The following is a 16,351-nucleotide window of genomic DNA, read 5'->3' as shown; positions in this document are numbered from 1 at the left end:
AAATCACTGGTGGGCAACATGAGTGAGGAGAAAACTGGAGCAGCCAAGCAGGGAGCTGCAGGTTGCTGGTTTGAGTCTCTGTTCAGATGCTGGTGTCTCCTCTCTCTGAGATGTCTGCAAACAGTCCCAGATAAAACAATAAGGATAATAAACAAACACGTGACTAAAATAACAATTATGACTCTGATGTGTTTCATGTGTAGCAGGATGGCCTCTATACAGCAGTCGCTGCAAGCATCCACATCGCCACACTCACTTTTCTTTAAGCAGGCGTGCTGGGCTCCTCCTAAGGAAAGTTTGAAACTTCATTTCCTTCATGCTGGTGAACTTTTTACCAAATATTTTCATCAAAGCTTCTCCATCACTGACAGGGATTGTTTGGATCTTCACACTCATCTCCACCAACCCTAAAAAATGAGTCTCACTTTGCTCATATAATGCCAGGAGTGTCTCCATATTCCACAAAAGTCTATGCAAACATGTAACAGTATCCCATATTCATATGAATATTATTGATATTATAACAAAAGCTGTCACCAACACAATTGTCCCAAGTGCTTTTTTTATTAGTTATTGCAAATGCTTGATTGCAGTTCTTGCTAGATGACAAAACCACGTATTAGGTTTAGAAGGAAATGACTTTTTCTACATGAGGTAAAGTTGGAGCTGTTTCCCCAAACTAAATGAAATCATCATTTAAAAAACTACAATCTGTATTTACTCTGAACATCTGTGTTAACATTTGAAATTGGAAACATGTAAGTGTAACAAACATGTTAAAACATAAGAAATCAGGAAGGGGCATGTATAGGAATTTCTTTTACTTATGTATTAATCACATTATTTTATTGTATGATGCCTTGGTGCCACTGGATTTTAACATGTCTCGCACTCATACAGTAAGACAAATGGTGGGGGTCTAGTAGGGAACTTTAAGATCCCGGTAGCTGCTACACAAACTAAAAAGATCCTCTGGCTGTTGTGATATTTCCGCCTTGCTGTCATGTTTTTGTGGCCAAGAAGATTTTCACTGATGGATGGCCTCTCTTCTCCTGGCTAAAACCTTTCACAGGCTTTTCACTGATGGCTCAACACATTCATTAGTGCGGCCATTTGGTCTTTACCTGCACGCCCATGTAATAATCTCTGAACCTCTTACAGTTGGAAGTTGGAGAAGGTATTTATATACACTACAGACTGGTCTATATCAGACCAGTATGAGCTGAACATAGTCACTGACAATGCAAGGACACATATACCCTCAAAAAAAATTTAAAAAAAAGGAAAACTGAACAATTTGTATACAAATAAAGAACAGGTTTTATTTTTTTCCCCTCAATTTAAAGCAGTTGTTTCATTCTGAGGAGTCAACGATTTTTGGTAAAATGTGAAAAAGTGAGCAAACAAAAAGAAACAGTAAGCAAATTATATAAACTATTATAATTTATTATTCTGATCAAAAGTCAAGAACTCTTTTGGCCAAAGACAGTATAGCAAACTGTAAACATACCACTGACCTTGCTCAATTAAAAGCTACCATTCAATATCAGCTTTTCAGCCAAGTCCAGACACCATCCGGTGTGCATGATTTTGGTAGATTGTTCCAGCTCTGATCACTTACTCTGCGTGCTCTGTAATTTCACCATGAACCTTAAATTTGTACAATTCTTCTCTTACAAACTGACACAAATTTCACGTGGACATCCATTCAGCTACCAAACAGTCTTTAGCCTAAACGTCCCGTTTCCGACATCAAAGGCAACATTAAATCAAACTGAAGGATAAACCGTGGAGGAGTTTCAGCGTCCGCTATAGAGGCAGAAGTGCAAGAGGACATAATGAGACTTCCACAGATGGAGCTTAAAATAGCTAACAGGCTGAAAAATGATCCTTAATGGGATGTCAGCCAGATTAACTCAGATAAGGTTTTTGATTTTTATCATCCAGCACCATCATTTTCAGCTACCAGATACATAGCTATGTTTATTTGTATGTGGCTGTCTGGGCAGGGTACACCTAATATTTATTCTCATATTAGATGTGGTTTGGTCTCAGGTTCATTAGCTAAATGTTCGGGCGATCGTGGCTCAAGAGTTGGGTGTTCGTCTTGTAATCAGAAGGTTGCCGGTTCGAGCCCCGGCTCAGACAGTCTCGGTCGTTGTGTCCTTGGGCAACACACTTCACCTACCGCCTACTGATGATGGCCAGAGGGGCCGATGGCGCGATATGGCAGCCTCGCCTCTGTCAGTCTGCCCCAGGGCAGCTGTGGCTACAACTGTAGCTGCCTCCACCAGTGTGTGAATTAATAGTGGTATTGTAAAGCGCTTTGAGGGGTCCCAAAAAGCGCTATATAAATGCAATCCACTATTATTAATATGTTAACTGTTCTACTTTTTAACAAACCTTGCTGTATGTTAATGGGCAGGTATGAGAGCTTTTACACTGAAACACAGGCCTTCTGAGGCTAATGAGAACAGAAAGACTCCACCAATATGATTTAATACCTACTATTACATTTTTGCTTCACACACCTTTAACCATGTCAAATTGTAAAACTCAGAGAGCCCATAGTAAAAAAACTAAACAAAACAGAAGTTCATGAATCGAAAGACTGTCTACCAACAAAATACAATCAAAGCGTGTGTAGCAGACTAAGCAGACAGCCTTAAACTTAATAAATTCAAACTTCTCTAGTTATATTCAAGCACAGTGTGTGTCACTACATGAAGCTTTGTAAATGAGACAGAGCGGGGAGAGAGGCAGCTGTGGGCTTGTTTTTTATCCTCTTGCTCAGCACATCATCAGTGCCCGGCTCACACATTCAGTAAATAGACTAATTTATGGGTGAGCCACTGGCTCTTTGTGATAAAGACGACATCCAGCAGCAGGAGCTGTGGCTGCCCAGTGGGTATCCAATACAGCTGGGTGTCTGACTCTGCTCTTCACATTCCAACACTGCACTGATTCTATCACTTGCTTTGCAGTGAAGATTGTTTTCCCCAGTTACTAGGGCTTGGTCTAGAAGTCTCTTAGGAATTCAACTGAAAAGAGTGGAATGACTAATAGATTTATCTTCAACCTTTAGGAATAAAAAACTGTAATTGTAATTGAATTGTAAAGCTGTTACAATATTAGATGGAAATTCCAACAATCACACAACTCCCTGTGAGCAAGCACTTGGTCACAGCTGGGAGAAAAAACTGCTTTCTAACAGAAAGAAACCTCTGGCAAAATCAGGCTCAGAGAGGTGCACCCATCTGAAATGACCTTTTCGAGGCGAGGGGACCAAGATGAGAGCAAATGAAAGGCAAACTATGGGAGAGACAGCCACAGTTTAATCATTGCTAATGATTCAACACAGTCCTGTTGAATAAATATAGAAAGTTAAAAGAGATGAGTGAATGAGAAATACTCAGTGGATCATGGAAAACCCCACAAAAGCCTGTTGCAGTTTAACAAGTAAGCCTGTCATGGCGCTGGATCTTAGTTTAGGGGCGATCGTGGCTCAAGAGTTGGGAGTTCGCTTTGTAATCGGAAGGTTGCCGGTTTGAGCCCCGGCTTGGACAGTCTCAGTCGTTGTGTCCTTGGGCAAGACACTTCACCCGTTGCCTACTGGTGGAGGTCAGGGGCCGATGGTGCCAGTGTCCGGCAGCCTCGCCTCTGTCAGTGCGCCCCAGGGTGGCTGTGGCTACAACGTAGCTGCCATCACCAGTGTGTGAATGTGTGTGTGAATGGGTGGATGACTTGATGTGTAAAGTGCTTTGGGGTCCTTAGGGACTAGTAAAGCGCTATACAAATACAGGCCATTTACCATTTATCTGTGACCCCATGTTTTCTAGTTTTTGGACATTTTAGGTTCTCTTAGGTTCTTGTTTCTGTTCCCTGGATTCAGTCAATGTCTCATGAATGTGTGTCTCATGTTTCCTGTTTAATTTTGATAGTTTCTTGTCCTGTGTTCAGCGTATCCAGTGTTGCTTCCTCACTGTCTCGTTACATCGGATTCGTTTCAGCTGTGTTTCCCTCCTGTTTCCCATCCCCTCGTTATGTGTATTTAGTCCACTGTCTTGTCTTGCTTGTTCTCAAGTCCTCGACATTAGCTGTGTGTTAAAGGGAGTGGTTCATGGTCTCTCGTTTACATCAAGTCATAAGCTCCTTAGTTGGAAGAGTCTTTGTTTCTATTTTATCTTTTGTTTGCTTCTTTTAGTGTTTCTTTGTACTTTGTAGTTCGTTTACACCAGCGGTCCCCAACCCCCGGGCCTCGGACCAGTACCGGTCCGTGAGTCGTTTGGTACCGGGCCGCGAGAGTTGAGGCTCAGGTGTTAAATGTCTGGTTTTCAGGGTTTTTATCGGTTTTCAGCGTTATTTTGTTATCGTTTTTATCGTTAACTCGGTTTCCCTGGGTCTTTTCACGTGTGTTATGAATAAATCTTCTTTTTTTCGGTACCGGTACTAGTTTTATTTTGTTGTATTTATCCGCGACACCTTAAAGGCCGGTCCGTGAAAATATTGTCGGGCATAAACCGGTCCGTGGCACAAAAAAGGTTGGGGACCGCTGGTTTACACAACAAATAAAGCTGCTGCTTTGGGTTCATTTCTTCCCTTTATGAGTTCTGCATTTGGGTCCTACTCTTGCCTGCCACACAGCCAAACCTGACAAAACTGAGTGGAAATGTAAACGATTCCATGAAATACGCCTCCTCACTCTGGACGACACGCTGAGGGACAGCTAATGGGTACAAAGCTACTGGTTTTGGCTACAATGGCTACTGGGGTCAGGCTAGTTACAGGATTATTTGCAGCGGTGTAGACCTGGGTCTCTAATTCACTGAGCCTGGTGTCCAAAGGTACAAACAAACTCCCGTTTGACACACTGAGCAGGAAGATGCCAGTGAGACAAATAAGAATACATGCTAGTTTAAGATTGTGTTAGTTTTTAGTAATATATAACAATGAATAATTATTATCATTTTAAGTGGCAACTAATTCGACATACACCATACTTTGGATGAGAGTGTATGGATTGTACAGTATAATGCACTTGATAATTCATCCATACAAGATATAAGAGTCACTGAGCCTGAAAGATCTTCAGCAGATGCTATTCAGTCTGCATAAAAACTCTATACTGCTTCCATCAGTGTGCTTTTGCACATTTATAGAAAATACACATTATGTATTTGTACGCATGTGGTTTGTATGTACAAACCATGATTTGAACTTCATATTCAAAGAACTTCCTGGAATTTCAAAAAAGAATTACATTGCCTGTAAAGTTGTCAAAAATTATATTGTTTTTTAACAATGACTAATGCCTAAAGATAAAGGGTGATAAGGGTATAAATACAACAGGACCCTAGATGAACATTACATATTAGGCTCCCGTTGTGTAGTCACCTTTTTGACAGCCTGATCTACTTATCTGGCCTTAGAAACCACAACATTGAAAATAGTTCATTTATGCCTGAGGTGTGCTCAGTGTCAGTGCAGCCTAGGCAGGACTGTGTTATGTGATTACCAGTCTGTTATGTGATAATTGGCATATTAGAATAAGGTTACATAAAGGTTTGCACACAGTGTTGCCAACTCCTCAGTAAGGAAAATCGCTATCGGCTGTCCTAAAAGTCGCTAGAAGTCGCCAAATGACGTCATCGCCTAATTTGCATAATTGGTCATGCTAATGGAATTGTAACCTACGCTGTTGGAGAGAGAAATAACATCGTGGAAGAGACATAAAGTGAGTAAAAAACGTCCTAAATGCAGTTTGAATTTATTTAGAACTACAAATTAAATTTCTTTTAGCAATTATTGTTTTTTAATGTCACAATTCCAACCCTGCTCCTTTATCCAGGCCTGGACCGGCAAAAGTGACCCGAAATTGGCACTCTGGTGGAGTTACTTTGTGTGTGTGTGTGTTTATAAGTAGTTTTAAACCTTGTGATCCACAAAACAGCATAACAGTAAAGGAAGAACTGACTGCGTTATAGTCAGTGCGGAGCAGCGGCTTCGCTCATGCACGATTCATTTGCCGTTTGGATGCACAGGTGTGAACGTCTCCTGCTCTGATAGCAGCTGGGGGAGGACTGTCCTCCGCCTGTGAGCGCTTTGGCACGGGTGAGGTGCCCAAGGCACCACCGCTGCTTGTTGAGAGTAAGAGCGATATGCGTTTTCACGTCAAAAAGTCGTCATAAATAAGTCTCCAATAATACCAGAAAAAGTCGCCAGATTTGTCGCTAGTCGCTTTTTAGAAAAAAGAGTCGCTAAGGGGGTCTGAAAACTCGCTAAATATTGCGACAAAGTCGCTAAGTTGGCAACACTGTTTGCACAAAGGTCATGTTGTTGATAGCACACTTCAAAGACAGCATTTGCAGTGTTCTAACTATTATTATAGCATCCATACTTTATGGTTAGAGCTATATTCTTACCCTGGAGCTTTCATCCTGGGAACGCTGGTATCGCTTCCAGCGGCAACCATAGATCCCAGTGACAAAGGAGACAAAGACTTGCTTCTCATAGACCTGTAAGGGTTGGTGCTTCACCATGCTCCTTCAGCCTTAACGTGACACCAGTCTGTTAACATCCCACACAGGACTGGGAACCTGAAGAAGAATAAGAACTGTTACTAAACAAAACAAGCCTTCGAACATTAGCTCAGACTTCACATATGTAATTACCCTTTTCAGCAACATGCCGTGTCATGTCATGTCGCTGAGGTATATTTTCACAAAACAACAAGAAGATGTTGACAGCCCTGCACCCTGTTTGGAGTCACAACACCTGTGAGAGACCGTCAATACACCAGTCAATAGTAAGCCTTGTCTCAAACAGCCATAATAATATGGTTCATGAATTACAGTTGCTGAGTCAGTCTTTACACATGTGAGGATTTATGGTTGTTTAAGAGTGGCAAATAGAACTGAGAAGGCTGGTACCACATGTCTGTGTGGTATAGTCTGAGCCCTTGAACATCTGTAAAAAAAAGAGTCAGAAGGAGACAGCGTGTTGCACTCAACTCACGTCTGGTTCAGAGAACATCTTTCTGCTTTGGTGCTAGCTAAAAATGCTGCCATAGAAAGCACTGTTTTTTAAGGCTCTCGAGGAGTTGGTCTCTTTGTCGCATTTTTCCGGGATTTTTTAATTAGAATTTTCAGATGGTTTCTCCATGGAATAACCTCCATTTACTATAATGAATCAGGTAACCTAAGGTGTGTCAATTCTATCTATAATTAAACCTGGATCCTGGGAATAGGTTTATGTTCTAAGCATGTGATCTTAGGCCCTTTAGGTTTATAAAACACCTAACATTGGTGCTCTAGAGAATGAAATGTCTTCAGATGGTTTGTCACAGCAGAGAGAAAGAAAAATAAAAATTTTCCCAGGAGAGCAATAAGTGGTTGTGAAGCAGTACCGGTAAGTCTTTTTTGTAACGATAAAGAGGTAAGTGCTTAAATCTAATAACAAAGTCTCCAAGTGAGCAACTATAAAGTGAATATCTGACGCCCAAACCTTCAAACCAAATACTCAATAAATATCCAAATAATACAGGATTTGGGTCCTAAATGACCCCATTCTTCAAAAGGTGTACAGCCCAATGGATAGGGTCATTCTCCTGCTTTATAAAACAACGAATTCAGTCATTTCAGTCTTAGAAAAGATTCCTAGAAAGTGCGACTGTAGAGCAGAGCCCTCTGCATTCATCAGCTTTATCAGTGGCCTCGCAAAAGACTTACAAGATTCTCACACTGCCTATAAATCTCAAGCCAGATGTCCCACTGATAACTGCTTAACGATAACAAGGGGCTAATGTGGCTAACTGGTAATTGCTAATAGTGGAACAGCTAATGGTGACATGTGCGCTGGTCAGGTCAAAATATATAATTTAACTCCTTAATACTTCGATGTATCTGAATATGGAGCTTCACAGACCTTTTTGTAGTCCTCCTAAGTGTTGCTCAGTGTTATGAATGCAGTTTTATGCTGTTTTTGTCACGGTCCGGGGCAGCGGCCGTGTGGAGAGTGGTAGGAGGACTCAAAACGCAGCACTTATTCAGGTGTGAGGGTGATTTATTGATAATATCAAATATAAAGTGGGGATGGTAAAACAGAACTAAGGATGAACTAACTGGGAGAAACTACACAAAGAAATAGCAAACCTGAGCATGAAGGGAGAACAGCAGGGAGAGCACGCAGGGGATTACACCAGGTATGAACACAGACGACGCGACGAGGAACAGAGGCAAACACACACTATAAGTACACAGAGAGACACTGGGAAATCACACACAGGTGGGAGACACAGCTGGACCTGATTAACCTGACGAGACAGGGGAACACTAACACCAGGGACCAATAGAGGGAGCACAAACCCAAAACCCAGTATCTAAAATCCCAAAACACAAACCATCCCAAAACAGCCCATGAATAATAAAGAGAATAATAACAATAAGGGACACAAACACAAAGTCACTCAGTCATGGGAAGGCAACGGCGGCCGCTCAGGCGAAGGCGGTCCGGGGGCCGGCCGTGCGGAAGGCAACGGCGGCCGCTCAGGCGATGGCGGTCCGGGGGCCGGCCGTGCGGAAGGCAACGGCGGCCGCTCAGGCGATGGCGGTCCGGGGGCCGGCCGTGCGGAAGGCAACGGCGGCCAGTCAGGCGATGATGCAGACACGAAGGCTGGACCAGACGAAGATGCAGACACGAAGGCTGGACCAGACGAGGATGCAGACACGAAGGCTGGACCAGACGAGGGTGAAGCCGGGCCGGGCGAGGCTGAAGCAGAAGCTGAAGCTGGGCCAGGCGAGGATGAAGCTGAAGCTGGACCAGGCGAAGCTGAAGAGGACGCTGAAGCGGACGCTGAAGCGGAGGCTGGACCAGGCGCTGCGGGTGAAGATGAGGATGCTGTGGCCGAGGATGCGGGCACGAAGGCTGGACCAGACGAGGATGAAGCCGGACCAGGCAGGGACGAAGCCGGACCAGGACCGGGCGAGACTGAAGCTGGACCAGACGAGGATGCAGACACGAAGGCTGGACCAGACGAGGCTGAAGCCGGACCGGGCGAGGATGAAGCTGTAGCTGAAGCTGGGCCGGGCGAAGCTGTAGCTGAAGCTGGGCCAGAATCAGGCGAGGATGAAGCTGAGGATGAAACCGGGCCAGGCGTGGATGAGGCCGGGCCAGGCGTGGATGAGGCCGGGCCAGGCGAGGATGAAGCCGGGCCAGGCGAGGATGAAACTGAAGCTGGACCAGGCGAGGATGAAGCCGGGCCAGGTGAGGATGAAACTGAAGCTGGACCAGGCGAGGATGAAGCCGGGCCAGGTGAGGATGCGTCCTCAGGCTGAGGTGTGGCCGTAGCAGGCGGTAGCACTGCCGGTGGTGGTACTGCAGGAGGCGGCGCTGCAGTCACAGGTGGAGAAGCAGCCACAGGTGGAGAAGCAGCCACAGGTGGAGAAGCAGGAGGCTGGACGGGCTCCTCGGGCCCCCCAGCAGGCGAAACAGGAGGCTGGACAGGCTCCTCGGGCCCCCCAGCAGGCAAAGCAGGAGGCTGGACGGGCTCCTCGGGCCCCCCAGCAGGCGAAACAGGAGGCTGGACGGGCTCCTCGGGCCCCCCAGCAGGCGAAGCAGGAGGCCGGACCGGGTCCTTGGGCCCCCCAGCGAAAACAGCCGCAGAACCACGGGGGCACGTGGGCCTCCGGCACACACGAAACAAAACCAGGAGGCACGTGGGCCTCTGGCACACATGAAACAAAACCAGTAGGCACGTGGGCCTCTGGCGCACGTACGGAGGGCTGCAGCTGCGCAGAGCACTGACCCTGCTCAGGCAGTGACAGCCCGGTGCAGTTCACAGCCGGCATCTTGGCCTCCAGGGGTCCAGAGTAAGCTGAGGGCAGTAACCCAGCCTCTGGGGAAGCCCCGGAGTGAGTAACAGTCACTAATGTTGCCAGCTGTTGAGGAACAGGTCCGTAGCGAAACAGTTTGTCTCCCTGCCCAGAAACAGCGGTGGAAAAACAGTGCGAAAATTGTGGCTCAGCCATTACCGGAACTGTGGGCTGTAGCGATGCTAGCGGTGGTGGTGGCTGAGTGGCTAACCGGAGCGGCGGCAGAACGGGTAATTGAGCCCTTAGGGAGGCTAACGGTTGAGCCACAGACCTGAGAGCTTGTGGCCGGACACAGAACTGAGCCGGAGAATGGTGATAAAGTCCTGGCTCAGAAGGAGCGGCAGAGAAACAGTCTCTCGGTTTTACAGAGGGTTTGTAGACGCCCACTTGCGAAGGATCCGTTACCACGAAGGTAGGTAAGCTATCTACACTGTCTCTCATCCCGCTCTGAATAGCCCCAGAAAACAGAGTCCCGGAATCTGGGGAAGCCAGAACATGTCGCTCGCTCACCGCCTCAGGCTGCTCGAAAGTAAAAGCAGACAGGGGGTGAAGTCCGAGGTCCAAAAGGAGGAACTCCCACTCCCACGAACAAAGCGAGCCCAGAAGCCATGGGAGACCGGTCACCAGACGCTGTAGCCGCCTCTCTATAGCGCGCTGGGACGTGCCACCCGGGTTTTCCAGCCACCGGTCGATGAGCTCCTGTGTGGCATCGATGAGATTTTCCCGTAGCTCCCTGGACGGGTTAAGCGCTGCTGGGTCCATGTTGTGGTCGCGTCGTACTGTCACGGTCCGGGGCAGCGGCCGTGTGGAGAGTGGTAGGAGGACTCAAAACGCAGCACTTATTCAGGTGTGAGGGTGATTTATTGATAATATCAAATATAAAGTGGGGATGGTAAAACAGAACTAAGGATGAACTAACTGGGAGAAACTACACAAAGAAATAGCAAACCTGAGCATGAAGGGAGAACAGCAGGGAGAGCACGCAGGGGATTACACCAGGTATGAACACAGACGACGCGACGAGGAACAGAGGCAAACACACACTATAAGTACACAGAGAGACACTGGGAAATCACACACAGGTGGGAGACACAGCTGGACCTGATTAACCTGACGAGACAGGGGAACACTAACACCAGGGACCAATAGAGGGAGCACAAACCCAAAACCCAGTATCTAAAATCCCAAAACACAAACCATCCCAAAACAGCCCATGAATAATAAAGAGAATAATAACAATAAGGGACACAAACACAAAGTCACTCAGTCATGGCCGCAGGACCATGACAGTTTTAGTAATCAGTTGATTTCAACATAGATTTTTTTAGAAGACTACTTTCAAACAAGTCATACTTTTTTATTGTACTTTTGACAGCCACCAAAAAGCTTTGGGCATAATTCTGCCAGGTTAATTAACCAGTCTTCTTGGCAGAATTGGTAGAGTTCATTTAACTGGGGTTCCTGGGATGGAACTAAGTTTTAAACACAGTCCTCTTTTTAACAGAGTTTAAGTGGCTTTAGGAAGAATCCAGAATCTTAATGTTAGCCTTCTTTATCTATTTCAAAACTAGTTTTGAAGTGTGTTTGGGATCATTGTCCCAAACGCAGTTGTGTCTAAGTGTGTGCATTTTGTCTGTCTCCTCTGTAGAAATCACCAGTACCACTAGCAAGAAAACAGTCCCAGATTATACTGATGCTTCTTTCGTGGTTGGCACACATAGCAACGTAAAACTCAGAGTTCACAGTGGACAGTTACACTGGTGTTCAGACAGTTTCCGGTCCATTGCATGCATAAACTAATTGCTTCTCATCTGAGGAGACGGTTTGGGTCTTTTTCCAGGCCTTAGCAAAGCTATGGCACATCTGAATGTCTTGCACTTATGTATAATTGTCTGTCTGATGGAGCCATTATTTAGAAATGGCTCCGTCAGACCTTCCAAACTTGTGTAGATCTTCACTGAGTTTCTTGGACTTTCCCTTTGCTCTGAGTATTGGTCAGTTCAATAAGTTCAAAAGACCAAAACCAATTCTTTTTATGATGACAAAGAGCATTAACTACTATTAACCAGTAGGTTAATAGGCGTTGTGGAGAAATTAAGAGATTAGATTAGAGATTATATTATAGATTCATGCTTTACAGTCATTCCAGGAAAGAGCTGTTCAACAAAGCCGCAAATTACCATGACATTCATGTCCATGATGAGTCTGTGTAAACTTCTCAGCAACTGTATGTGGAGCTGGAGCCAGCATAATACCCCCCCCCATTAAACTATACTTGTTGAGTAATGAAAGTGTCTTACGCTAAGGACTGTGAGCTGTGTATTCAGGGCTTCTCAGTGTTTAAGTGTGAATATTTGTCTACCATTTACTGCTAATTTAAAACTATAAACAGTATTTAAAGAGGAAATTGTTCACATATCTCTGTCCTTTTATTGCTGCCTGGCTATTACATGGAAACTCCCAGGCCTGAAGAAGGCTTGCGCTGGCAGATTTCCAGCATTCATAATCTCACCCTGTCCTCAGACAAGGGCCAACTGGAGCTGAAATCACAGTGGGCTTATTCCAGCCAGGTTAGCCTATTGTCTGTCTGCGTCACCGTGGTGCTATCATCACAGAGCTGTGGTCATTATGAAGTAAACTAAGGACGGCCTACATCGGTCAGATTCTGGGTGCAGTTTCTCAGTGAGTTCACCCTCCTTTAGAGAGAAAATATTTCCTCATAGTTTTGGACACCATTCAGACACCTCTCACAGTTATCAGGAATATGGGGGAAAATTATATAATAATTTGTAACTGACGTTCAAAAATTTTCCATAACTCCTTGCATTTTATTTATGGTTTAGGGTTTCCACCCATGATGGCTTGGACCTCTGAGGGTTGAAGGACAGAATTACTATACTTTCTCTTCTCATATTCACCCACATACTGTATGTGACATAGGCATAAACGGGGCATAAGGAAATAAAACTTTGCTGGCAAGAAGTGGTGCCTCAGTACGTGCGCTAAAAGGGAAAACTGTTTCTGACACAAGCAGCAGTGATGTGGGAACAGAAAACTAAGCCACGGTGAAAGCAACAAAAACTGCACATCTTCTAATGTCCACTTACAGCTCAGTTATTCAATTCTGCTTTTTTTTTTTTTTTTTTTTTACAGCTGTCTTCACTAATTCAAGTCACCGCGCTGGGCCTCTCTACTTAGTTTGTGGTGTTGGTGCCATTTGGAACATTTTTAATGTAATTATATAACAAATAATATATCAAAGGGGTTCACTTTGGAAAAGTTAAGTAACCAAAAGTAGTGATTAGTCTGTTACTTAGCACTAATTAGCAGGTACCTTCATCTTATGAATTCAGGTCACGAGCCGTTTGTGATAACTCAGCCCTCCAACATCTTTTTTTTTTAAATTATCAAATAAAAAGAAAAAGAAAAGCTGATAACACCGAGGCTTCAAAACCTGTAATAAAAAAACGTCCCATGTCACAGTCCAACGTTTATAAAGAGTCTATGGGCTGATGTCTGGCTTAAAGCACTGTGGTCTGATATTTCTGACCAAGCTAATCATTGCAAAGAACAAATGCCATGCTCAGCAGAACAAAAGATATCCTAACAGAGCTCCAACAAAAGGTAGAGTCGGTGCAACCAAAGTAAAGTAGCCTGATGACAGACAGAATTGTGAGCATATCACATGCAGTTCACTCTGACACTGCATACGTGGAAACACATTTTCACTCGATTTAAAACAGAGACCAACACTGATGAGCAGCCTCACCTGAATTCTGCTATTACTCTGTTTTCAGGGGTGTTTCACCGTTTGCTTTGACACTTATTGGACAGACTTTTTATTTTATATTTTATGTATTTATCTATTCATCTATTTTTTTTAAACCTAAAAATTGCTGTTTTGTGACACGACACAAGATAAAAGCAGTAATCTCAATAGATATGAAACGTTCAAAGGTCTGGAGCCAGGCAACAGGTAACGTAGTCCCCCAATAATGACTTTAACCATCGTTCAAGGGGAAACAAAAGACAGCTTTGAATACTCCTTCAGTTAAATGTTTGCAGTGAAAGTTTGACTAAAGTTTGAGTAAAAACAGTGTGAACAAGCACACAACAACAGTCCTGACTAGTAAATGTAAATTCTGATGAAACTGCATTGACTCACTACTAGTTATTTTCACTAGTTAAATGATAATTAGGAGTGCAGTGTGGTTTATGACATTGTCTATAGAAAATGGGCTGTAATGAGTCATCAGTATTAGCTCATTACAGCAGCTGCATCCTGCTGATACTTACAGCAGCAGGTGCTGTGCTGCTGGACTCGCTGGTCTAATATGTTATTAAATATTAATGAAACTTCTCTTGTTTCTTTTAACTTCTGTTACATATTACTGTGTGTCACAGTGTGTCCATTGTTTCAGGACAGCACAAGCCTGGAAACGTCTCATTTTAAATCTGTAATGCACCCGGGTCCTTCTATCATCAGCTCTCCTTCTCGCCAGCCTTTCAGATGGCTTTGGGCGAATTTTCTCCCATGCACATTCCCTTCACCTGAGAGGACTTTACTCCTCTCTTTGCTTTGTTGCCAGCTTCTAGAAGTAGCTTGGTTACTTTCTGGAAGCCTGTGAGGCCACAGGTTGTCTGTTGAGTTGGACACATGCGCTCATTGAATAACAATACAATAATCCACTAAATCTCAATCCACCAACTGCCACAGAGCCTCTACCATATCTGCCTATTATTAGCCCTTTATCTCGGTCACTGTTTCCTTTTTTTAAGCTTCCATTCTTCACTCCTTCATGAAATTTATATATGCATTCATTAATAATACCCTAATCTTTCAGTGGGTTTTGTCCAAAATAGAATTTCCATTAGTGTCACATACATGTTATGCACTCAAAAGGAGGAGGAGTGGGGCAAGGGCTAGAAACAAAGCCTCTCTGGTAACCAGTGAGCTCTGATCATCAGGTGATCAGAAAAAACATCTTTTAGAGTGAGATCTAGTTCTCCTATCCAAGCAGCACCTGCTAGTCTCACGAGGCAGTCTTTAATTTGTTAAATGTGATTTAAATGTGACAAATAACGGAGGTAATGCTGCAGGATGGCCAGGATACACCGACAGATAAAAACTGATGGTCAGATATGTCTTCCACTCACATTTGGAAGCACAAAGAGAAAGAAACAGGTGCAATTAAAGTTTATGAAGTTCGATAGATGATGATGTTGTAACTTTAAAGCTTCACTTGGGAAAAATTAGCTTAACAGTTTTGTAATTTACAGTCTCACAACATTTACTAAACCTGGTCCAATGGCTTTCAAGAATTCAATTCAATTCAGTATGTAGCCCCAAATCACAACAACAGTCGCCTCACATTCTAAAGTCGCCTTGTATTCGAAGGTAAACACAGCACAACAACACAATTCAATGTTTCATACCTAATTCAATGTCAGTTAGACATGAATCTATTATTTTCACTGTTTATTAATCTGACATTCAGATCATTTAATCATTTTGTCCATGAAAGTCTTTAAAAGGCTATAATACTTCCAGTTCTATTAAAGTAATGCGCCATAACTGGGACGCTGGGCTCAGCATTCAAAGAAAGAAAGTAATTATTCAGTTATCCAAATAGTTTGAAAGTATTCACCTGTGGACTTCTGGCTCTAGCCTGTCAATTCATTACAGTTTACTCGATTAATATCACGCACAGACTGTATGTTCATCTTTAGCTGCCTCATCTGCCATTTATCTGTGCCTATGTCGAAATTACACGAAATTAACATAAGCATGTATTGGAAAAATAGATTATTTGTGGGGGGCAAACGGGACAGATCACTCAATTTAGTGTCAACAACTGATCACACAACAGAAACAAAGCGATGCAAGTGACAGTTCTGAGGAGCAGTCACTTGGCTTACACGACAATAATCCCATAAAGCGCACAAACACTCACCTCGTCTTCACTACAGGCTGTTTTTCACTGGCACTGCTGGAAAAGTCTCAGTCCCTCTGTTAGTTAGTCAGTATTTCCATGGATGCTGACATAACGCCGTCTCTTCGCAGTTTATGGATCCACACAAGACTTTCAGGTTACTTTGAGTGGCAGTGTGAGAGACGCAGCGGCATCAGTGTGTTTTATATCCGGACAAGAGAGCTAATGGAGAAAGGAGAGGGGAAAAAACAACCCTTGTAATAAATGGAAGGCTTGCCTCTGCTTGGATACAGATGCACCTACATTAGCGTTCATAGCAGAGTGAATACTAACTGTAATCCCTGTGACACTCCGTGGGCGGAACTGTGGCCCACACTGCAAGAAACATCCTGTCTCCGCAGTTTTTACACCTGACCAATGCACGGCAGCACCTGTTGAAATGTGGGGTATTTCTTGCAGTGGGGTAACTTCTCTCTCTCTGTCGGGTAAGTGGACCTGAGCAGCACTTTCACTCTGAGTGGGTCTGGAGATCCCGGTCAGTGGATCCCA

At 44.1% G+C, this 16,351-nt stretch overlaps 1 protein-coding gene across 1 annotated transcript in view; it reads right to left on the bottom strand.

The window, feature by feature from the left end:
* The window catches only part of gdpd5a (glycerophosphodiester phosphodiesterase domain containing 5a), a 33,430-nt gene extending 17,321 nt beyond the window's left edge, over positions 1-16,109 (bottom strand). The window contains exons 1-2 of the mRNA XM_085469498.1: positions 15,824-16,109; positions 6,423-6,596 (exon numbers count right to left, since the gene is read on the bottom strand). Coding sequence (XP_085325624.1) covers positions 6,423-6,539 — 117 coding nt within the window. The 5' untranslated portion in view covers positions 6,540-6,596; positions 15,824-16,109. The remainder of the gene's footprint in view (positions 1-6,422; positions 6,597-15,823) is intronic.
* Between the last annotated feature and the right edge of the window lie 242 nt (positions 16,110-16,351).

The sequence above is a fragment of the Copadichromis virginalis genome, linkage group LG10 (assembly GCF_057382275.1).
Source record: "Copadichromis virginalis isolate Kocher_CV1m ecotype Utaka linkage group LG10, C_Virginalis_male_GT1.1, whole genome shotgun sequence".
Lineage (NCBI taxonomy): Eukaryota > Metazoa > Chordata > Actinopteri > Cichliformes > Cichlidae > Copadichromis > Copadichromis virginalis.
The sequence above is the reverse complement of the archived record's forward strand: the minus strand, read 5'-3'. Positions and strand labels throughout refer to the sequence as shown.